Below are 24,619 nucleotides of genomic sequence, written 5' to 3' on the forward strand. Positions count from 1 at the left end.
CCTCAGTGCTAAAGGGATAGGTCAATAGGGGAAAATGTATTTTTATCTCGTAAAGAGTTCATAAGTAAAATAATCATCGCATCGTTTTTGGCAGTTTTCCACGGATATTAAAATTGTAAAATTTTGTTAGATCCGAGGGACCAAAATCCCAAGCTAACAGGTTAAACCTGATATTAATTTTATTATTTGTGGAAAATTGTCTGTAGTATCGAGATTAATCGGTTTCGAGGCAATACTGGAAATATTATTTTTCATCAATAGACTATGTTAATAACTATAGCAGTTCCTCATCCCCTTCCACCCTGGCTTAAGATCAGTTATGTACATAATTAGCGCAGTTATGATTTAAATGATAATTAAATAATCTAGGTAACATCTAAAAAATTTTAATATGCAGGAATCTTAAGGGATAAGACAATAAACGATGAATTTTCAATGATAAACAAAATTTTCCCTTCTTTAGGTTTAATTAAAGATTCAAGACCGACTGACGGACCGAGCAAATTATATATCTTGAATAGCAGCCGAGGAATTTACGTTTTCTCCTCTCTGATTTTTCTTACGGACGGACGTTCATTTCTAATTGTAGAGTAGCTCCGCTACTAAAAAAAAGGCATCTTACCTGGTTTTTGGGCGTTCATAAACATCAAAATCTCTAAGCGGTAAAGTCACTTGACCTAAATAAATAAAAAATTATTACAAATCGATATATTATTTTGTACCAAATTTGCATGTACTCTGATAAAGAGATGCTAGCAGCTGGCTAAATTAACGATATTCCCCATCAATCCATTATATCCTTTACCCAGTTATTAAAATAACAAATTTATAGTTTATTTCATGTTATTTGTAATTGTATTGAAATAAATTAAGCTAATATTTTTTTTTAATGTTTATATTTGTATAGCATGACTAAAATTCTGATGGACCAAGACAATTGTTAAATTATACTGAAAGCTCATTGAATAGCCGTATACCTTGACTTGCAACCAAGAAAGGTTACTGACTAACTTACTGACATACTAAGTTAATTATAGAATAGATGATCGCCAGGGATCTTAAGGGATAGGATAAGACAATGGACTATAAATTGAAGTTATAAAGTGTGTTACCTTTTTTTATGTTTTATTATTATTTGGCCACAACTTGGTAAAAAATGCTCACAAATCAGACCTTTTTCAACCAAAGATATTCATATGGTTCCTTTACAAGCCCATGCAATTGAATTTAAGATATTTTTATATTTCAAGAAAATTTATACAATTACTAAAAAACAGCAAATTTGGGTGTTACCTTTTATATGCACAGATACCATAAAATCAACAGAAAAAATACTTATTTTTACTTTTTTGTCATTTTTAAAGTTTGATTCTGTTAAATTGGCTATTCTTGAAGGAATTTATGCATTGAAATATACTGAAACATAATATTGGGCAGAAATTAATGTTTTTCAAAGAAAGAAAATTTTGAAAATAAGAAATTCAACCTCTATCACTTCAGAGGACAGCTGCCAACCTCCAGTTGACAGGATGTAGTTAAATACTTGCTAGCAATAATAATTAGCCCAAAAAGAAAAACAAAAAGTTTTTTAATATGGTAAAAAAATGATAATCCAAATCTTAATTTTGGGGATGATGATCTTAAAGATGCTCTTACTGGTGGTGATGATGACCCAGATGGTATCCAAGTACATGAGCGTTATGACAACTCATCTATTGAACTATGGTCCAATTTTTGTATTTGTAGCAGCCTCCAACTAAAAGTTGTAACAAGAAATATAACCATCTTTTAAAAACTACTATATTTACCTTATGAATTGGAGAATTTAAAAACCATTATTGTATGTTTTGGGATTTCTCTTGATTGGAGAATGCTACAAATACAAAAATCGGACCATGGTTTAATAGATAAGTTGTCATAATGCTCATGTATTTGGATACCATCTGGGTCATCATCAACAACAGCAAGAGCGTCTTTAAGATCATCATCCCCAAAATTAAGATTTAGATTTTAATTTTTTTACCATATTAAAAAAATTTTGTTTTACTTTTTGGGCTAATTATTATTGCTAACAAGTATTTAACTACATCCTGTAAACTGGAGGTTGGCAGCTGTCCTCTGAAGTGATAGAGGTCGAATTTCTTATTTTCAAAATTTTCTCTCTTTGAAAAACATTAATTTCTGTCCAATATTATGTTTCAGTATAATCAATGCATGAATCCCTTCAAGAATAGCCAATTTAACAGAATCAAACTTTAAAAATGACAGAAATGTAAAAATAAGTATTTTTTCTGTTGATTTTATGGTATCTGTGCATATAAAAAGTAACACCCAAATTTGCCGTTTTTTAGTATTTTCATAAATGTTTCTTGAAATATAAAGATATCTTAAATCTGATTGATTGGGCTTGTAAAGGAACCATTTGAGTATCTTTGGTCGAAAAAGGTCTGATTTGTGAGCATTTTTTACCAAGTTGTGGCCAAATAATAATAAAACATAAAAAAAGGTAACACACTTTATAATCAATTACGATAAAACAAAATAAGTTTTCAAAGTAGCTGTAAGCTTTTAAGGAGAAAGAAAAAGAGACAGAGAGATACAGAGAGGGGGTAAGAGATAGGGAGAGATATATAAAAAGAAAGAAAAAGAGAGAGAGAAAGAAAGAAAAAAAAGTGAAAAAATAAAGAAAGAAAAGGAGAAAGAGATATTAACAGAGAGAGAGACAGAGAGAAAGATAAAGATAGAAAAGGAGAAAGAGAGGGAAGGAGATAAGGGGAAAAGGAAAAAAGAGAGCGAGACACACAAAGAGAGAGAGAAAAAGAGAGAGACAAAGAGAGTAAGAGATAAAAAGAAAGAATACTTTAGTGAATAATTAATTCAAATGAATTAAGATTTCTGCGAAATCTAGAACTCTTCTTGGAATTTTATTAAGAAAGAAATACACAATGTCAAAAGATTCAGGGAGGGAGGGGACATTGGGCTGTTTATTACACTAGTCCCAATTTTTTTTATAACAGTTTCTTATTTGTTTGATTAACAACTTTGGGGACTTTTACAAAATTTTGATTAGTTGGTTAAAAAAGTTGAGTTTCCAAACGTTTCAAACACTAATTGTAATCTACAGAAGGGGCAATTTAGTGTATCTTCATTACAGATGTACATCAATTTATCGGTCATTGTCTTATCCCTTTAGATCCCTGAAAAGATTATGATAATATCTGGGAGGGAGGGAGGGGACAATGGGAAGACAAAGGGATCTTAAGGGATAGACAATGGACGATTAATTAATCTATGACCCCAAATTTATTAAATATAAATACTCCTTCTGTAAATTAAACTAATAGTAGAAATTTTTTTACAAATTAATCAAAATTTAATAGAAAGACAATAAAGTTTTAAAGCTAAGGATCTCGCTAATAGCTGAACAGATATGGTTCTCCTTTACAATTTGGTTTATAACTATTTGGCAGATGGTACCACCACCCTCCCAAGAGAAATAGCCCCTAGAAAAAAACCAACCCATATTTTTTATACTTAAAATAAAAAGAAAATAATAAAAGTCAATGTAACAAAAGAAATATAAAACTACTCAGCAAAAGTCAAAATCAAAGTACTCTTCATAAGAAAATAATATGAAAATAATATTTTTGTTTTTCTTTTCTTATGCAGGGAGGGGGTAGAGGTCATTGAAGATAAAATTAATTATAATTTAAATGGATACAGGATATACGTGGATATTAAGTTTGCTAATTTGGACTTCATTTATTGGTCAGTTTCTTAATCCAGTAGGATTGGATAAAGTAGGTGGATGAGGGGTATCGTTTATTTTAGCCAGCTGCAAGCATCAATTATAACTTATCAGAGTACATGAAAATCTGGTGCAACATCCAAGTAATAATATGTCAATTATTACCAACCCAATGTATATTAGAGCCAAAGGAAGATTTTAACAAAGACGATATCGGAGGGGGAAGAAATAATTAATCATTCATTGTCCAATCCCTTCAGTCCTGTCTTTTTCTGTTAATAAAATGTGCATCAGAGGTCTTAAGAAGCGCGGCTGTTATATACTTTGAATATTTTATTGTTGGTCTGAACGTCGTAAAAACTTTAATTTTAGCTAATCCTTATAGAAAAGTAACAGAATGTCTTTCTATCTGTGTTTAGCAAAGAATCTCAGTAACCGCTGAACCGATAAGGTTCTCCTTTACAATAAAGCTGTTCATAGATCCATGGAAGGCTTATAAATATTTTTGAAGATGGTACCGTCACCATTCCAAATAGAAATAACCTGAAAAAAAATTAACCCCTCCCCCCCTACTAAAAATACCTTTTCTTATAAAACAGTAAATCAAGTCGAGGAACCACTAGCCCTCCCCTCCCCTCTTTCCCTAAACTACACATAGAGGCTTCTAAGGACGTAAATGTTAATCAAATCATAGAGTAGATACGCTATTAAAAGGGACAAAATGACAAAGCCCAAAGTGACTCAAAATCAGTCATATGACGTCAAAAAATCTCTTTTTTAGGAGTTTTCTTCCCCACTTCTCCTCTCATCTCCCTCATTTTTATGACGTCATACGGCTTATTTTCGAGTCACTTTCGGCTTTGTCGACAAAAGGGACGCTCACCTAAAAATTCGTCGACCCCAATTAGGTTTCTGTGTAGCACTGTCAGCTGGACCTCCGCCTGGTTCCCTTGGGTGGGGATTTGTCTAGGATAGATAGATAGATAGATAGATAGATAGTTAGATAGATAGATAGTTAGATAGATAGATAGGTAGATATATAGATAGATAGATAGATAGATAGATAGATAGATAGATAGATAGATAGATAGATAGATAGATAGATAGATAGATAGATAGATAGATAGATAGATAGATAGATAGATAGATAGATAGATAGATAGATAGATAGATAGATAGATAGATAGATAGATAGATAGATAGATAGATAGATAGATAGATAGATAGATAGATAGATAGATAGATAGATAGATAGATAGATAGATAGATAGATAGATAGATAGATAGATAGATAGATAGATAGATAGATAAATAGATAAGTAGATAGATAGATAGATAGGTAGATAGATAGATAGATAGATAGATAGATAGATAGATAGATAGATAGATAGATAGATAGATAGATAGATAGATAGATAGATAGATAGATAGATAGATAGATAGATAGATAGATAGATAGATAGATAGATAGATAGATAGATAGATAGGTAGATAAATAGATAGATAGATAGATAGATAGGTAGATAGATAGATAGATAGATAGATAGATAGATAGATAGATAGATAGATAGATAGATAGATAGATAGATATATAGATAGATAGATAGATAGATAGATAGATATATAGATAGATAGATAAATAGATAGATAGATAGACAGATAGATAGATAGATAAATAGATAGATAGATACCTTGGCTTGGGATTTGTCTAGGAAAGATAGATAGATAGATAGATATATAGATAGATAGATAAATAGATAGATAGATAGATATATATATATATATATATAGATAGATAGATAGATAGATAGATAGATAGATATATAGGTATATAGATAGAGAGAGAGATAGATAAATAGATAGATAGATAAATAGATAGAAAGATAGAGAGATAGAGAGATGGATAGATAGATAGATAGATAGATAGATGGACAGACAGACAGATAGATAGATAGGCAGATACTTACAATTCACATTGTTCCATCCATTCTATTGGGTCAAGAGCCTTTTCTTTTGTTGATGTTCTGATACAAATTATTCTCATATTATTTTATTAATAAAAATTAATAATTTTTTAAGTGTGATCCAGTACTGGTGGCTTTCGACAGACACAATAAAAACTGTCCCGAATTTGTATTAATTTTGAGGAACACGACTCCAGTTACGTCATATTTTTCTTTCCCGAAAAAGGGAAGGGGGAAAGAAAAAAAAGGGAAGGGGGGAAGAAAAAAGAGATGGGAGAAAAGGGGGGTTTTTCCCCATCTCTTTTGAAGAGATTTTCTTCCCCCCTTCCCTTTTTCGGGAAAGAAAAATATGACGTCACTGAATACAAATTCGGGACAGTTTTTATTGTGTCGTGGCTTTCCCTCAAACTACCTGCTTAGCAATGAAACCCTCTCCCCCCACATTATTTTTTATTAAATTGAAAATAAAGGGAGGTAAGTTTTTTCCTATGCCTAATACGGTGGTGGTGTTCTAAGCCTGCAGTTCTATCCAATACCCGACATAAATTAACCTACTCTACGCTTTTATTTCGATATCTATAATACAAAGTAGAATGATGTCTGTCCGTCTGTCCGTCCATCTGTCCGTCCGTCTGAAGCTTAAGATCTCGGTAACCACTGAACCGATTGGATTCCACTCTTCAGAATATATAACTGGTCCTGTGGTGGTTTTAGGCTATTTTCTTGGGGGGTGGGACACCCCCAACCCCCCCCAAAAAAAATCCCCCCCCCCATTTTTTTTTTGCAGAAGATTTCCTGGGTCCTTTTTTTTGCACAAGATTTCCTTGGTCCTTTTACGAATTTCACCTCTTGGGGCAAAGCCCCTAGAGGCTAGGGGCGAAGCCGCTAGTTATTATATAAGTATATAAATAATTAAATTCTGTATTTTATTCAATTGCCCCTCTGTGCGTTGGTACTAATTTGCAGGGAGGGAGGGGACATCGGACTGATAATTAAACTAGTCCCCAAATTTCTATAATAACTTTGGGGTTTTTCATTGAATTTTGATTGTTTGGTTCATTAAGTTGAGTGTCTGTACGTTTCAACCACTTAATGTAATCTACATATTATGTATCATCATTGGGAATTTACATAAATTTATCGGCTATTGTCTTATTCCTTCAGGTCCCTGCTATTTTGTATTTTTAAAATGCATCTTATTTTGTACAAAATGAAAATTTATATAAATATTCTCATGTACATATTATTCTTATATTCAGGGATGTGGAATATATATTCCAGTAAGGCGTCGAAACCTATTAATATCCAGTGGATTAGAATCGGTTCTCAGCTACACTTAAAAATTATGTATACCATCGATTTCCAGAAAATGTTTCACAAAAAAATAAAATAAAAATCATAAGATTATTAACAGTTTTAGTTTAGCCCGGGCATTCGGTCCCTCAGGGCTATCAAAACTGGTTTTAATTATATGATTAAGATGAAGTTAGGTTAGTTTTATTGGTTAATGGATAACCCCGTAGGGTAACGGCCCAACAGGTGTAAAGTTAGACCCCCTCCTAAAGAGAAAAAACTACCTACCCTTATTCTAGCTCAATATAACTAAAAAATAAGGAGGGGGATCTATCAGAGTTTGAATGGAGTGAAAACACCAAATTTGAGTTATTTACATGTTAATGATAAGGGGGGGGGGGGGTAGGATTAATCTATTGTCCATTATCCTATTCATGTATGTATCACTTAGTTTTCCAGAGAGGGCGGGGACATTTGGCTGTTTATTACACTAGTCCCCAAAGTAATCTTATTCGTTGGCTTAACAACTATGATAAATTTTTTGGTTGGTTTATTAAGTTGAGTGTCTAAACTTTTCAACCGCTAATTTTAATCTCCATAAGGGGTTATATTCATGTGTCATCATTGGAGATGTATATCAATTTATCTACTATTGTCTTATCCCCCTATCCCTGAATTTTCCCACCGTCCTGCATTTCATAATTTATAATTGTCCATAATTATAAACAAAATACATAAAAACATATTTTTTTTAATCTGTCAAAAATACATGAATATATACTATTACTCAGGGATCTAAAGGGATAAGACAATGAGCGACAAATTAATGTACATTCCCTATAATGATACTCAAAATTACAATAAGTGGTTGAAACAGTTGAACATTTATCTTAATCAAGTCCCTAATGTTGTTATTACAACGAATAAGAAAACGTTATTTTAAAACTTTGGGGACTAGTGTAATAAACAGCCCAAATGTCCCCTCCTTCCCGGACTATTACTGCTGTTTCTGGGAACAGCAAGAAATATTATTTAGAATGTTTTTAGCCTTTTTTCATTTGTATCGAAGCTTCTCTGTGATTGTAGTATTTATGACATTCTGTCAGTCTGTCAGTAATGCTCGGGTTTCTATGCAAATAATTTGCCTTTCCATCACTGCACTTCCCTTATTTTTTATTCCCTTCCTTCACTAATCCTTTAACATATAAACATTTTAGAAAAAGAGAAAAAAGGAACCCCAACTTTCATGGTCATATTTTTTTGTCGGTAGGGGTGTAGTCCCTTGAGTTGGGTGTAAAGAGGTGACACCTACAGGCTGTATCCACATTCTTTTAATTTTGTCATGGGGGGATACTCCCCCTAAACCCTCCCTTCTGCACTTCTCTGATCTCATACTCATAGAGATAAAAATGAGAATAAATTCCTGAATTTTTCTTTGCCAAGACCAATTGTGACAAAAGCATCGTTGGTACCATCCTTCCCCTTCACCTTGAGACCACGGGCTCGCTTCACTGAAAACAAAAATTAATAGTCAGTACAAAATTATTAGCGCAGTAGTAAAATTCATTATCTTTTTTTTTTAAAAAAGTAACAGGATATCTATCCGTCTAAGTGTCACGGCAACCGCTAAAACAATATAGATCTCCTTTATACTGTTGCTCCTCATAAGTCCTGGGAAGGTTATAACCATCCCAAGAAAAATCGCTTTTAAAATTACCCCCCCTTCCCAATTTTTTTACGTTTTTATTTTAAAACAATAACTGATAGTGTGGTCCGTTGTCTTATCCTTTAAGATCCCTGTACGTACACTGTACATATGGATATGCAATGAGACTAACAGACAAATTTCTTATAATTTGGTGTTTAGGATATAAGGTTAGGTTATATTTTGTTGTAACCAGGCTATTTAAATATAAACAAAAAGATACAATAAGGAACTTTAATACTTTTGAAGAAGAAAAAAACATATTTCAGTTTTATAGGATTTTATCGTGGTTATTACTTATTACAGCAAAACATTTAAACACAGAAACGCCTAAAAATCCAAAAAATTTAAAAAATATGTGGCGGCACAAAGTTTTTAAAGGGTTTTCTTCTCCTCTCAGTCCAAAATTTTTATGACGTCACATGGCTGATTTTTGAGAAATTTTGCTTCGCTATAAAAAAAAATAGAAATCTTATAGACAGCTAGTGACTGCGCCCTTAGCATAAATGTGCTCTGTATTTGAAGATTAAAAAATAACATAAAACCATCCCAAGACTGAAATCTTAAAACAAAATTGCATAAAACCACTCTGGGTTTTACGTGAAGCTTCCATAAAATGGAGAACTTAATCGGTTCAGGAATTATCGAAACCTTAAACTTCTGAGAAAAGAATCTACTAATATATACAATACAATTATCATTTAGCTAATTTTAAATATGCGAAATTTTTGGAACACTACTTTAAAAGCATATTTTTGTTAGAATCCTTTATTTTACAAGTTTACCACTCTTCATACATCCCTCCCTCCCATTCTAAAAATGTATTTAAATTTAGTTGTGCCTTTCTATCAATATCCAGATGTTTGTCTGTCTGTACGTCCGTTTGTCTGAATGTCCGGATGTATTTTTAAATGTATTACATAATTCTTTTGGTTATACCATGGTTTTAAGCTATTTTCCAGGAGGGGTACATATAAAGTCCCTCTCCCACCTTAAAATAACTTAAAATTAAAAAAATCCCACTCTACCAACGATATAAAACATACTGAATTGGAAAGGGTAGGGGGGGGGGGGAGGTCCATCGGATAAAAAAATGGATTTTGCTAACTTTGCCATTTCCTGGATTTAGGTGAATAGCGGAAAAAATGTTGTTTTTTTCATATTTTTATACGCCCATCTCTCACTTTAAGTATATATGAAAACGGGGACTTGTATTCAAAAATTTTAATCAATTTGAGTTGATGATCTTTTTTTCAGTTTCGCTTCGAAACCGATTTATATCCGCTGGATTAGAACCCAACCATGCTAAAAAAATCATGTATACCATAGTATTTCGAACAACTTTCTACTAATATTAAAATATTGTTTTTTTTTCATATTTTTATACGCCCATCTCTCACTTTAAGTATATATGAAAACGGAGACTTGTATTCACAAATTTTAATCAATTTGAGTTGTATATCTTTTTTTCCCAGTTTGGCTTTAAAACCGATTAATATCCACTGGATTAGAACCGGTTCTCAGATACTATCAGCTTGCAACCAACCAATCAAAATTCAATATAGGTACTTAAAAAGCACCTTAAATTGTTGCTTGAACGAAAATTAAACAATTATGTCGCAATTTATTGAAGACAATTAATGGAAAACGAAAATACATTAATGGTTATTTCTCGCATCGTATTATAAACAGCTTTCCGCGGATATAGAAATGTATAATTATAAGATTAAAAACAGTTTTTTAGCCCCAAGGTGCCGATTTATATCTTATATTCGTATGCTAGACATAGTTTTTTCGTATGGATTAGAACCGGTTCCTATCCACCGGATTCGAGAAAACAAATTACTAGTAAGATGTCTTTTTTTTTAATGAAAGGTCGAATCTAAAGTTATATCTAAATAATAATAATAATAATGTTTAATAGTAGTGTTTAAAATCGTTGGTTTTTGTTATAGCTACCAATAAAAACCTTTAAAATCAGAGTGCTTTCCCTCAAAGTGCTTAGCAAGCACAAACCCCCCAGCCTTCTTATTTCGACCTGACCCTGGGAGGCTACCCAATATAACCTAACCTAAATCGATCATAAAAATAAAATACAAACAAACAAAAAACTCCCCACTTATTATCAATTTTTGTTTTAAAATATGAGAGGATTTTTTGTTATGTATCCCATAAATTGGTTTAAACAAAACTATGGTAAAATTAGGACAAGTTTATTTGGCTGCAAAATTCGATGTTTTTAGCTGAACAGTTTTTTTACTGTTTTAAATGCACAAATACTCTTTTTTCAGCAGAGAGGAAAAAACATATTTTTAACCCAATTTAAGCGTTTTAGCAGCATTTGAAAATTCTAATAGAGATAGTAGAAAACTAGGGTGGTCCGGGAAATTATACTTAATTATAGTTGTCCCCAAAGTTTTTTTTATAAATATTTTGAGGACTATTCTTGATTGGGTTAAACAAACTTTTCATATTTCATCAATAATTGTAATCTGCACAAAGGGGTTATATAGTTTATTACAATAGGGGGAGGGGATACATAAAATTATCGTCCATTGTCTTATCCCAAAAGATTTCTGCTCTGCAAATATCTAATTCTATAACATTCTAAACCTTACTGAGGCTAGAGGCATAATTTTACATTACAGGAAGGGGTTGGGGGTTTGATACCAACCTTAAATTTTAATTCTAAAAAAAAGTGTCGAAAATAAATTCAAAGACTTCGGTTTTAGAGGTATTTTAGATCATTCAAATATATTCAGGCTATTCAAAATACATCTTTTGAAAGACGTAATAATATTCTTTATCAATAAGTTCTTATAAAAAATGTACCACCTCTATTCTCTATATCTCCTTTTTTTACATCATTAAACTACCATCCATTCGTTTTGTGCAAAAAACAGCAATATTCAGGCTGGTTTGAGATGCCCCAGCCCACCCCCCCCCCCATAATCTAATTGAGTTAGGGGCTATAAAAACCCGCATCTCCCCTAAAATACATATTTCTTAATTTCTATGTTGTATCTGAAAATAATCATAAAGGTAATTATATAGCTGATATTCAGTAGTCATAAAAAAAGGAAAAATAATCGATAAATGGGTTTTAAAAATCATTAAATCTTTGTAAATTTAGGTATCTATGTCTTTTGATGCATGACTAACGAACAAAGTAAGTTATAAACTAAAAGCTTTTTGGTACAGGCATAATCAATCATCAACAAAAATTTCAGATGTCTATCTTAAATAACATCCGACAAAAACGCATTTCTACTATAGCCGAAAGGACAGACAGAAGGACAGTAAAAGTTATTATAGAGTAGCTTCGCTACTAAAAAGGGGGTTGTTTTAGTCCCTGTTATAAGTTCAGATAATGATTCTTTATAAAAATCAAAATAGTTTGAAAATAGCCAGGGAGGTAGGGGACATTGGGCTGTTTATTGCACTAGTCTCCAAAAGTTTTATAATAACGTTTTCTTATTCGTTGGCTTAACAATCTAAGGGAATTTTATTGAATTTTGATTGGTTGATTCATTAAGGTGAGTGTCCAAACGTTTCATCCACTGAAGTAAACTACATAAAGGGTATTTTTTTGTATCATCATTGGGGATGTACATCAATTTATCGGCCATTGTCTTATCCCTTTAGATCCCTGGAAATTACCAAACCAATTTTATCCTTTTTCAAAAGTTAAATGGACGGATTATATTCAATACGAATCATGAAAGGTTGTAACCATTTCTCCAGTTTTAACCAATATCCTTTTTTATCCATTACTAGAGGCTACGCCACTCGATACCTCTGGGGACACTCGGGGGGAGTCGAACCCCCCAAATTTACAATTTTTTAAAGAAAAAGTAAAGCGGGGATTTGTTTTTTTCTGGGGGCGGTTTCTTTTGGGTGTTTGGTGGTATCCTCCCCCAAAATACTTATAAAAAAGTAGAGCCATACCAAGTTACCGAGATCCTTCGGTATAGACAGAAAACAGACAGATAGACATCCTTTTACTTTTATATAAGAATGATATTGTTATATCAATTAATATTAGAAAAAATACGTATCTTCATTATCTTATTTCATCCTTTAATGGCTTTTAAAATTGATTGAAATGAACAAATCTACAATTTTTCATCTTGGTTTTTCAAATGCTTTTTGTTGGCAACTAATACTAAATCAGGCATTAGGGGGATAGGCAATTATGGCTTCTAACAGACTTTTAGCCATACTGAAAAATCATGTATAGCATCGTATAACAAACAATTTTCCGCAGATATTAAAATAAAAGTAATTTGATTATTACCAGTTTTGTTATATTGGGCTTTCATCCCCTCAGGGCTAACAAAACTGGTTTTCATTTTAATATTCGCGGAAAGCTGTCTATAATCCAATGCGATCCTTCTCTGGCTGAAATGATGTTTCCCCTTAAGGTACCTTGTTGAGCACAGAAACCCCATTCCTTAATTTTTCTGTCTGTTTGTACATCTAGATCTCGCTAACTGCTGGACAGAAATGGTTCTCCTTTAAAGTGAAGCTTCTTATAGGTCCAAGAAAGTTTTAAACCTATTTTGAAGGAGAGTCATTCAACCCTCCCAAGAGAAAAAAATCCTCCCCATAAAAAATTATTTCTTTTAGTTTTAAAAAGAAAAAGACAATTTTTTTTTTTTTTGGGGGGGGGCTATTTATTTTAGAGGTGATTTCTCCTGGGAAGGTGGTGGTCCCTTCCCCAAAATAGTTATAAACCTTCCCAGGACCTTTGATAAGCTAAATTGTAAAGGAGAACTATATCGGTCCATCTGTAAGCAAGATCCTTCAGTACATACATAGAGTCACATAGACATCCTTTTACTTTTATAAAGGATATATCTTTTTATTCCTGATTTATCATGTAGTGGTTTCCATAGTTAAAAATTAACCAACTTGAGAATATACAATATATGAGAATTTAGTATTATATGGTTTGCAGTCAATGTTTTTAAAAATAAAGTTATACTATTTATCAAAGTAGCAAGGTTTTTTGACTACTGAACCGATTGCAATCTATCTTTTAGGTAAGCTTTACATAGTTCATGTTGTGATTTAAGTCTATTTTTGGGGATTTCAGTTTTTGGATGGTTTAAAGCTATTTTCTAACCCCCCCCTCTGCCCCTTTAAAGTACAGTACCCTAGATGCTAGGGGCGTATCTGCTTGTCCTTATATAAAAGTAACATGATAAATTTCTGTCTGTAGCTTGAAATCTTGATAACTGCTGGACCGATATGGTTCTCCATTGCAGTGCAGCTACTAATAGGTCCAAGGAGGGTTTTGAGAGAGGGGTACCACCATCATCCCGAGAAAAATCACCCCTAGAAAAAATATCTCCCCCCAAGAAAAAAATAGATAGAGATCCTATAACAATATTATGTAAATTGCCAAATAATTTTGTTAAAAAAATCATTTCGGGAGGTTTAACATTAATAGGACAATATTAGCATACCCAACATTACAAATGGGAATGTACATTAATTTATCGTCCATTGTCTTATCCCTTAAGATCCCAGCAGTTTCCAAACTTTGCGACTTTGTTTGAAAAACATTGAAAAATTTCATATTTAAAGTGTTGCTGTTTAAAACAAGGATAATAATATTCATAATTTTGTTAGCTAAATATAGGCAAGGATCTAATTCTACAGGGATAAGACAATGGCCGTCAAATTAATGTACATCCCCAGTGACAATACACAAATTACTCCATCTGTTGTGTAAAATTATTGATTGGAACGTTTAAACATTTAACTTAATAAACCAACTAATCAAATTTAAAAGTTTTTAAAACAACGAATAAAAAAACGTTATTATAAAACTTTGGGGACTAGTGTAATAAAAAGTCAATTGTCCCCTATCACTCTCTGAAATATAGGGCTAAGATATTATAACTCACTTTTGATTGGTGTAATAGTTTGAACTTAAATCAGGGAGGGAGGGGACAATGGACTTTAGATTACACTAGTACCCAAAGTTTTATAAAAATGCTCACTGTTTTTGGATTTAAGTCTTATTGTACCTTTATTAAATCATAATTGGTTGGTTTAATCTAGCAGTGCCCAAACTTCTCAGCAAAAATTATTAATCTACAGAATGGATTAATTTTGTTTATTATCAGTAGGGATGTACAATATCCCATTCCTAACGATATTTAGATAAAGTAACCAACTCTAAAGTGTAGAGAACACATTTAGAATGATAAAAATTTATGCAGAATATACGTGGATATTATGACATGGGGAAAGTTGTCGTCAATTTAGGTTGCTATTTCCCTTGTCATTTAATGGTCAGTTTGTTCATCTAGTAGGAGGGGAGGGTATGGGGTTAAAGAAGAGGTATCATTATTTTAGCCAGCAACAAATTCCCTTTATTATGGTACATGATAAAATGGTGTAAGATCCATGTAATAATAAATCCATTATGATAAAAAATATGTGCTAGCCTACAAATTAATTATGCATAGCTTAAAAAACACAATATTAATATTTTAAAAATATTTTTTTAACCTCTTAGTAGTTGTAATACAAATTGTATATTTGTATTCTTATATAAAAGTAACAGGATGTCTAAGTGTATCTGTCTGTATACGCTTCTCATAGGTCCTAGTAAGGTTTATAACTATTTTGGGTGAGGGTACCACCCCCCTTCCAAGCGAAATCACCCCTAGAAAAGAAATGCCAAAATACTAGTTTTAATCTTATGATTGTACATTTTAATATTCGTAGAAAGCTGGAGATAATACGATGCCATACTGAAAAAGCTGTGATACTACTTTAGGAGCTTTTGGGATTCTCCAGGACAGACATACAAACGGACAAATTAATGAACAAGAATAGCTACACTTGTAGAAAAAAAAGAAACATATAATAAAAGTTTAAACAATAACCTTGTTAAGAAATAATCAAGCTTAGGATCTTAAATTTAAATTTCTAATTATCTTCAATAAAAGTTGGTATAATATACTGTAAATGCACATCCCCAATGATTATAAACAAAATAACCCCACCTAAAAATTAAAATAATTGTTAAAAAGATTTGAGACTCCTAATATAAACCAATCAATCCTAATTTTATAAAAAGTACCCAAAATTTTCAATGCAATGAATGGAAAAATCTGTCATAATACTTTGGGTACAAGTATAATTTATAGTTCAATCATAGACGTCCAGGGGGGGGGGGTAAATGGGATATTGACCCCCCCCAAAAAAAATTTTTGGATTTTCAATTTTACCCCCCCCCCCCAAAAAAAAAAATAAAAAAAATGCCTCTATGAAATAAAGATTACCCCCCCAAAATGAGCTAGGGGGTGCCGCCCTCAAATAAAAAAGCTTGGACGCCCCTGAGTTCAATATCACCTCCCTCCCGTTGCAACTCTATTTCAAGAAAATCCTGATGCTATTTATTAAATTGTTAATGTTCGTTTGCCCGATTATTTGATTTGTAAAACTTCGCTTTAATGTTAACTGGCATCTTTTTTATAAATTATAATATTTAAGAAGATATCTGGTTTCTAAACGAAGCATTTGCCAAGGTTTTTTTATCATATTTTCAGGGGTAAAATTATAAGAAAAAATATAAAAAAAATATAAATAGTTTTTCTTTTGGAAGGGTGCCATCACCCAACCTTCCCTATCATAAGGTCCGAGGTGGGGGCTTTGAGTGAGTGCCTCCTCTCAAACTTTGAAACCCCTCACTTTACCCCCATTGAAATAAAAAGCTTGGACATCCCTGCTCTCCATCCCGACCCAAAACCAGGACCAATCAAAAGCATCTCTGACAAATGATTAACGTTTAGGTTAAGCAGTTTTTGAGATATTAATGGACTGACGTAGCTTTAAGTATCCCTCCATTATTTTTTTTTGGTTTTCAGGAAATATTTTAGGAGGGGGAGGGAGGGATCTTTTTTTTGTCGATTGTAAACATTTCTACAATAATTCTTACTTATTCCTTAAACCATGATTATTTTTATTTTTGATATTTTTAGTTAATTTGGTACGTGTATTATTATGAGAAAATATAATAGCGATAACATGTATATCTTTATATACTTCAAATAGCAAAGCTACTACTTTAATTCATACTTCTGCATTGCAATGAATTGCGCCTGTTTTGGGCCAAGGCATTACCCCTACTTTAACTATTAATGAAACGCATCTAACAAAGTAGCAGTAGAAACCATTTTAAGTTTGAGACTCGATCTCATCACCTCCCCGACTACTAGCGGATTCGCTACGTGTAAAGTTATAACAAGAACAAACTTATCATGATTTATTAAAAGTTTTTAAGCCGATGAATGGGAGAGCGTGTTTGTCAATTTCAGTTATGAATATATAAATAACTGGCTACGCCCCTAGAGGCCTCTAGTGGCACTTTAAATGTTTGTTTTTTGGTTCAAGTCTCTACGATACCTACATTGTTAAAAATAATTTTTTTTAGCATCAGATAATACTATATATTCTTCACATTAATGTATAGTATCAATTTGTACGTTCTAGGAAAAAAACCTTATTACGATACAAGGAAGTTTCCAATACTGTATTGAGTATTAATTATTGTTCTGTGGAGTAACATGTAGTACTAAATAATGTATTTGTCTGTAGAGTATTATCCAATACGCTCTTTGGAATAAAATTCAATACGGTAGAAGTAAGTTTTTAATACTCTCCTTCGCAATTTTTGATACCCTCTATCATAATTTTTGATACTCTGTAGAGTATGAAACTGTTTTACTTTGGAGGAAAGATCAGTTTATAATATATGATTATTATATGTACATATACATTTTATTATATCAACAAACATACCAAGCAGAGCCATAAAACATTAATTTAAATGTAAATTTAGTAAAAAAATGACTTTAAAGATGTTTAGGGCTAAACATGATCCTTAAAAATAAAAACTATGGTCAGCCATAATTACAAAAATCAAAACTATAAATCTGAGCATAATTAGTAACTTTTCATCTTTGTCTAAAACGACCAAGCATTGAATCACTTTCATGAGAGGTGTGCACAATTAGTGTCTGTTTCAATTATTCTTTACAGTACAGATTTGTACCCTAGAAGGTATGAAAAGTTACTATTTTAATAAACTATTCTCTTGCATATAGTCCGATACTCTACAGCCTATCAAATAGTACTAAATTAATAAACATTTCTGTAGCGTATTTTCCAATACCCTACAGCGTATCAATCGATACTAAAAAATGTATGGGTTCTGTATAGTAATAGTTATTGTGTTATATAGTATTACATAGTGTTATATATTAATTATATAGTTGTAGCGTACTTACGTGTCCAATACTCTCCAGAGTATCAATTGATACTAAATAAAAAAATTATTTTTAACAGTGTATCTATGGTAAAAAAATTAGATTTTTTTGTGATTTCTCTTGGGAGGGTGGTGGTACCTTCCCCCAAAATAGTTATAAACCTTCCCGGGACCTATGAGAAGCTACCCTGTTAAGGAGAGTCCAATCGGTTCAGCAATTAGCGAGATAATTCGGTAAAAACATACAAACACACAGAAAGACAAACAGATATCCTGTCACCTTAGTATAAGGATTTACACTCCAATGTCCCCTCCCTCCTTTCCTGCCTAATTCGCTTTACATACTTGATATCTAAATTAGAATTTATATATTCCATGTTTGCTACGCTAGTTATAAACAAATTTGTACTTGTTATTCTTAATGCAACTAAATTTGCACATTTTCGCGTAGTTTAAAGTTATTACCTTTTATATTTTTATTTTCAATGTCGAAATAAATGAAATTTAATTATAATGAGCTACAGTTCAATTTTACAAATTGCTTTGTACTTTAACCAAGGAAGGGAGGGGACGATGGGCTGTTTATTACACTAGTCCCCAAAGTTATAAATAACGTTTTTTATTTCTTGGCTTAACAACTATGGGGACTGTAATGAATTGGTTGATTCATTAAGTTGAGTGTACAAACGTTTCAACCACTAATTTTAAAATACAGAAGAGGTATTTTTTGTATCATCATTGGGGATGTACATCAATTTATTGGCCATTGTCTTATCCCTTTAAATCAAGAAATTGATGTACATCCCCAATGATAAACAAAATTATCCCTTCTGTAGATTAAACTATTCTAGACTTTCCAAATTTGCGGAGAAAATAAAAATTTAGTTCCCATCACTCGTCGCGTAACTAATTATATTGGTCGTTTATTTAACCACAATTAGCGCATCAACATTTTTTACGGAGTTTCAAAAAGACTGCAAAAAAACATGAATCTAAAGGGATAAGACAATGGCCGATAAATTTATGTACATCCCCAATGATAATACACGAAATTACCCATTCTGTAGATTAAAATTAGTGAAAGAACACTCAATTTATTGAATTTACAAATCAAAATTCAAGTCCCCAAAGTTGTTAATCGAACGTATAAGGAAAAGTTATTATGAAACTTTGGGGACTATTGTAATAAACAGCCCTTTCTCTCCAGCAAAAAGTTTTAGTTAAATCTTAAAAACAGCTAAAACCTGTTGGAAAAATTTGAGTTATTCAGAACAATGTCCATTAGTTTTATTTTACTACCTTATTATCCAGGGAGTGAGGGGACATTGAACTGTAAATTACACTGGTACCCAAAGTTTTATGACCTTGTTATCTTATTCGTTGACTCAAAAACTTTTAAAACTTTTATTGAATTGTTATTTTAGCTGTTTTGTATTTTAGTATGAAATGACGGCGTTTTCCTTCAAAGTGCCTTGTTAAACACAACATTACACCCCCCCCCCTCTATTAAAAAAAATTGAAAATTAAGAAAGGGAGTAGTTTTTTGTTTGTTTGTTTATTACTTTAGATTATGTTAGGTAAGTTTTACAAAGTACTGGGTAGCCCAGCGGGATAAGGGTTAGAGAAAATAAAACTAATTTTAAACTTATTTAAAAATAGGAGGGGGAGGAGAGGCATTCAGTGCCCGACATGCTTTTTATAGGAAATCACCAAGAAATGACTTTAAAATAAAGTATGATGAGTTTGATAAATACCCGGCGACACGTTATAAAAACTTTTTACTATCAAAACAAGAAAGCAAATTACACACGGGTAGCGCGGTATGAATCTTAAGGGATAAGACAATGGAAGATAAATTGATATTCATCCCCAATGATGATAAACAAAATTTCACGTAGATTAAAATTATTAGTTGATATTAGTTTGGGTCCAGGACCAATTAATCAAAGTTCAATAAAAGTACCCAATGTTTGTGATTCAACGAATTAGATAACGTTGTTATGCAACAAATAAAACTATTAAAAAGTAATTTCAAGACAGGAAGGGAGGTGACATTGGACTGTAAATTACACTGTACTCAATGTTTTATAAACTTTTTATTTGTGATTTATTGGTTCCAAACTAGGGGTGTCCAAACTTTTCAACCAATAATATCAATCCGTTCCAAATTGGTTGTGCTTATTAAGAAATGTGTCTTTGGGATGTTTTTAGGCTATTTTATATTCAAATTTAAGATTAGGGTAATGTAGATAATGACAGTCATTTATTTCAACTATAGAGTGGCTACGCTCAATTTAAAAAGTTTTCGAACCATTTGGTACTTTTTTTTCGCAAGACATATGACATTTCATCATACAGAGTACTCAGTAGACATTTATTAATTATATATGAGATATAGAGGGACAGTTTTAGAAATGCTGTGTACGACTATGTACAACTTTGTACACTATGTACAGTTTAGTACTTTTTTTCGCAAGACATGTGACATTTCATCATACAGAGTACTCAGTAGACATTTATTAATTAGATATAGAGAAACAGTTTTAAAAATGCTGTGTAGGACTATGTAAAACTTTGTACACTGTGTACTGTTAAGTACATATTTTCGCATGACATATGACATTTCATCATACAGAGTACTCAGTAGACATTTATTAATCTGATACTAGATATAGAGGAACAGTTATAGAAACTTCATAAACAACTATGTACCACAACTTGTATACTATGTACTATTTGGTACTTTTTTGCAATACATATGACATTTCATCATACAGAGTACTCAGTAGACATTTATTAATTAGATATAAAATATAGAGGAACAGTTTAGAAACTTTATAATTATATATGAAAATGTACAACTTTGTACACTATCTGTTAAGTACCTTTTTTTGCAAGACATATGACATTTCATCATACAGAGTACTCAGTAGACATTTATTAATTAGATATGAGATATAGAGGTACAGTTTAGAAACTTCATGTACAACTATGTATAATTAATTGCCATCACAAGTAGACATTTATTAATTAGATACTAGATATAGAGGAACAGTTTTAAGAATTTATATGTACAACTTTGTACACTATGTACTGTTTATATATGACATATGACATTTCATCATACAGAGTACTCAGTAGACATTTATTAATTAGATACTAGACATAGAGGAACAGTTTTAAGAATGCTGTGTACGACTATGTACAACTTTGTACACTATGTACTGTTTAGTACTTTTTTTATGCAAGACATGTGACATTTCATCATACAGCGTACTTAGTAGACATTTATTAATTAGATATGAGATATAGAGGAACAGTTTTAGAATTTCTATGTACGATTAAGTACAACTTTGTACACTATGCACTATTTGGTACTTTTTTTGCAAGACATATGACATTTCATCATACAGCGTACTCAGTAGACATTTATTAATTAGATATGAGATATAGAGGTACAGTTTTAGAATTTCTATGTACGATTAAGTACAACTTTGTACACTATGTACTATTTAGTACTTTTTTTGCAAGTGACATTTCAACATAGAAGTACTTGGTAGACATTTGTTAATTAGATATGAGATATAGAGAAACAGTTATAGAATTTTTATGTATGATTAAGTACAACTTTGTACACTTTGTACTATTTAGTTTTTTTTTGCAAGGCATATGACATTTCATCATAGGAGTACTCAGTAGACATTTATTAATTAGATATGAGATATAGAGGTACAGTTTTAGAATTTCTATGTACGATTAAGTACAACTTTGTACACTGTGTACTGTTAAGTACTTATTTTCGCATGACATATGACATTTCATCATACAGCGTACTCAGTAGACATTTATTAATTAGATATGAGATATAGAGGGACAGTTTTAGAAATGCTGTGTACGACTATGTATAACTATGTACACTATGTACAGTTTAGTACTTTTTTTTGCAAGACATATGACATTTCATCATACAGAGTACTCAGTAGACATTTATTAATTAGATATGAGATATAGAGGAACAGTTTAGAAACTCCATTTACAACTATGTATAATTAATTGCCATCACAAGTAGACATTTATTAATTAGATACTAGATATAGAGGAACAGTTTTAAGAATTTATATGTACAACTTTGTACACTATGTACTGTTTATATATGACATATGACATTTCGGTACTTGCTTACATGTGGTAGACTGGAGCACCGAAACCCCCCCCCCCCCCCGCTTAGTTTTGACAAAAATCAAAAATAAGGGGGGGGTAGTTTTTTAATGTCTGGAAAACGGCAAGGAGGAAAAGTGCTCAGCAAGGCAAAGACTTAACCCCCCCCTTAATTTTGAAGAAAATCAAAAATAAGGGGGGGGGTATTTTTTTCACTGTACAACACGCCAGAAAGTTGAGTGAGGTAAATCAAGAAAATCCAGTATACCAGAGGGGAAATCTTATTACAGGGATATTCATGTTTTGGGGCATAATTTCCTTATTTATTGACTTTGGCCAGTTAAAGGTTTTAATTTTGCGCAAATTTTAATTTTAGTTAAAAGAAATTTAATTTTGGAGAAGGGGGGGGGTAATTGGGACCTATGAAAAGCTACCCTGTTAAGGAGAACCCGATCGGTTCAGCGGTTAGTGAGATCCTTCGGTACAGACAAACATCCTTTTACTTTATCATAAGGATTCCTATTACATAAAAGATTAAGTTTCTTTTGCTGACCTTTTAAGATCTCGCTAACTTCTGAACATATTGATTCTAGGAAAGCTTCATATTTGTCCCGAAAATTAGGGTAATATTAGGCTCTTTTCTGAAGTATTATAGGATAGGTTCTTTATTTGTTGGCCCTTTACGGGCAACTAGAAAGGGGCTTATCTTATTATTTGAGTGGAAAATACATGTGTTTTAATCACGGGGGAAAATAATTATAAATGTTTTTCTCGTATTCATTTGAATCCGGTGGATAGGAACCGGTTCTCATGAATACGAAAAAACTATGTCTAGCATCGTATTATACCCAGTTTTCTACGAATATAGAAATGTACAATCATAAGATTAAAACTAGTTTTTTTAGCCGGTGCCTTCGTCACCACGGGGCTAAAAAAACTAGTTTTAATCTTATAATTGTACATTCTATATCCGCGGAAAGCCGTTTATAGTACGATACGAGAAATAACTATTCTCGAATTCATTCAAATCCGGTGGATAGGAACCGGTTCTCATCCATATGAAAAAACTATGTCTAGCATCGTATTTTATCCAGCTTTCTACGAATATAAAAATGTACAATCATAAAATTAAAACCAGTTTTTGTAGCCTGCGCCTTCGGCACCTCGGGGCCAAAAAACTGGTTTTAATCTTATAATTGTATTTTCTATATCCGCGGAAAGCCGTTTATAATACGATGCGAGAAAATACTATTCTTAATCTATATCCATGTTTCTAGGTGTGAACGAACAACTGTTAAAAAATAAAAAGTAACTAACGGATAAAATTATGAAAATTAATTAAATTATCATGCTATGCTATAGCGAAGCTTTTCTTTAATTAGGGTTAGATCCGTTCGTCCGTCCGTAACGGTTAGCTTTTCTCATTATTTAGACATGTTATGGTTGTCCTATTGATTTCAAACTTTGTATGGTGATTCCTATAAGAATTAGGTACGATTTATGAAGCATAACAACTCTATAATCGTTCTCATAAAGTCCGTACGTTCATTTAAAAAACGCTGATTTTAATTTTTTTGACAACATATCTTTATATGATATAATTATCCTATTTATATGATATTTTAAATAACAATTCTTAGGACAACAAGGTACAATATTATAAGCGAGGCAACTCTATAATCTAATCCTACAGATTAAATTATGTCCTTTTACTATATCCGGTACTAGCGGCTACGCCCCTAGAGGCCTCTAGGGGCACTTGAGGAGAGAGTCGAATAAGATTTTTAAAAAAAAAATTTTGGGGGGGAGATTTTTCATTTTTTGGGGGGGTAGGGGGTGTCCCACCACCCAAGAAAATAGTTATAAACCTTCCCGGGACCTATAAGAAGCTACCCTGTTAAGGAGAACCCGATCGGTTCAGTGGTTAGCGAGATCCTTCGGTACAAACATACAAACACACAGATAAACACACAGACAAACATCCTGTTACTTTATTATAAGGATTTATCAATTTTGCGTCGCTTTTATGAATGTTGTCATCCTTGTTTTAATGTAGACATGTTGTGAAATTTCTATTAATTATAGACTAGGGCAAATCTTTTATATAATTAGGGTATATTCAGGGATCTCAAGGGATAAGACAATAGAAGACAAATTGATTACAATATTTCCTGTAGAATTAAATTATTGGTTCAAAAGTTTTGACACTACTAGTTTGGAACCAAAAAATCTAAATTCTGTCAAAGTACCCGAAGTTTTTAAATCAATAATATAAGATAAGTTGGTATAAAACTTTAGGTACCAGTGTAATTTCTAGTTTAATATCCCCTCGCTCCCTGGTTAAAATCGTGGAAATAGGGAAATAATATTCAAGTTTCATTGACCTATCCACTAGTAAAAATGGAGAAAAAATGATTTACTCAGGAAAGAGGGTACCCAAAGTTTTTAAAATTCCATTACTT

The 24,619-nt window shown here is 32.0% G+C and overlaps 1 protein-coding gene across 8 annotated transcripts in view; it reads right to left on the reverse strand.

Moving 5' to 3' along the window:
* Positions 1–24,619, reverse strand: part of Rip11 (Rab11 interacting protein) — a 93,370-nt gene that overhangs the window by 64,983 nt on the left and 3,768 nt on the right. For all 8 annotated transcript variants that reach the window (XM_080146781.1, XM_080146780.1, XM_080146779.1 and 5 more), the window contains exons 2-5: positions 8,429–8,516; positions 5,716–5,772; positions 4,632–4,714; positions 623–677 (exon numbers count right to left, since the gene is read on the reverse strand). In XM_080146781.1, the coding sequence (XP_080002907.1) occupies positions 623–677; positions 4,632–4,714; positions 5,716–5,772; positions 8,429–8,516 (283 nt within the window). The remainder of the gene's footprint in view (positions 1–622; positions 678–4,631; positions 4,715–5,715; positions 5,773–8,428; positions 8,517–24,619) is intronic.

The sequence above is a fragment of the Acartia tonsa genome, chromosome 14, assembly GCF_053477335.1.
Source record: "Acartia tonsa isolate MP-2025a chromosome 14, ASM5347733v1, whole genome shotgun sequence".
Classification (NCBI taxonomy): Eukaryota; Metazoa; Arthropoda; class Copepoda; order Calanoida; family Acartiidae; genus Acartia; species Acartia tonsa.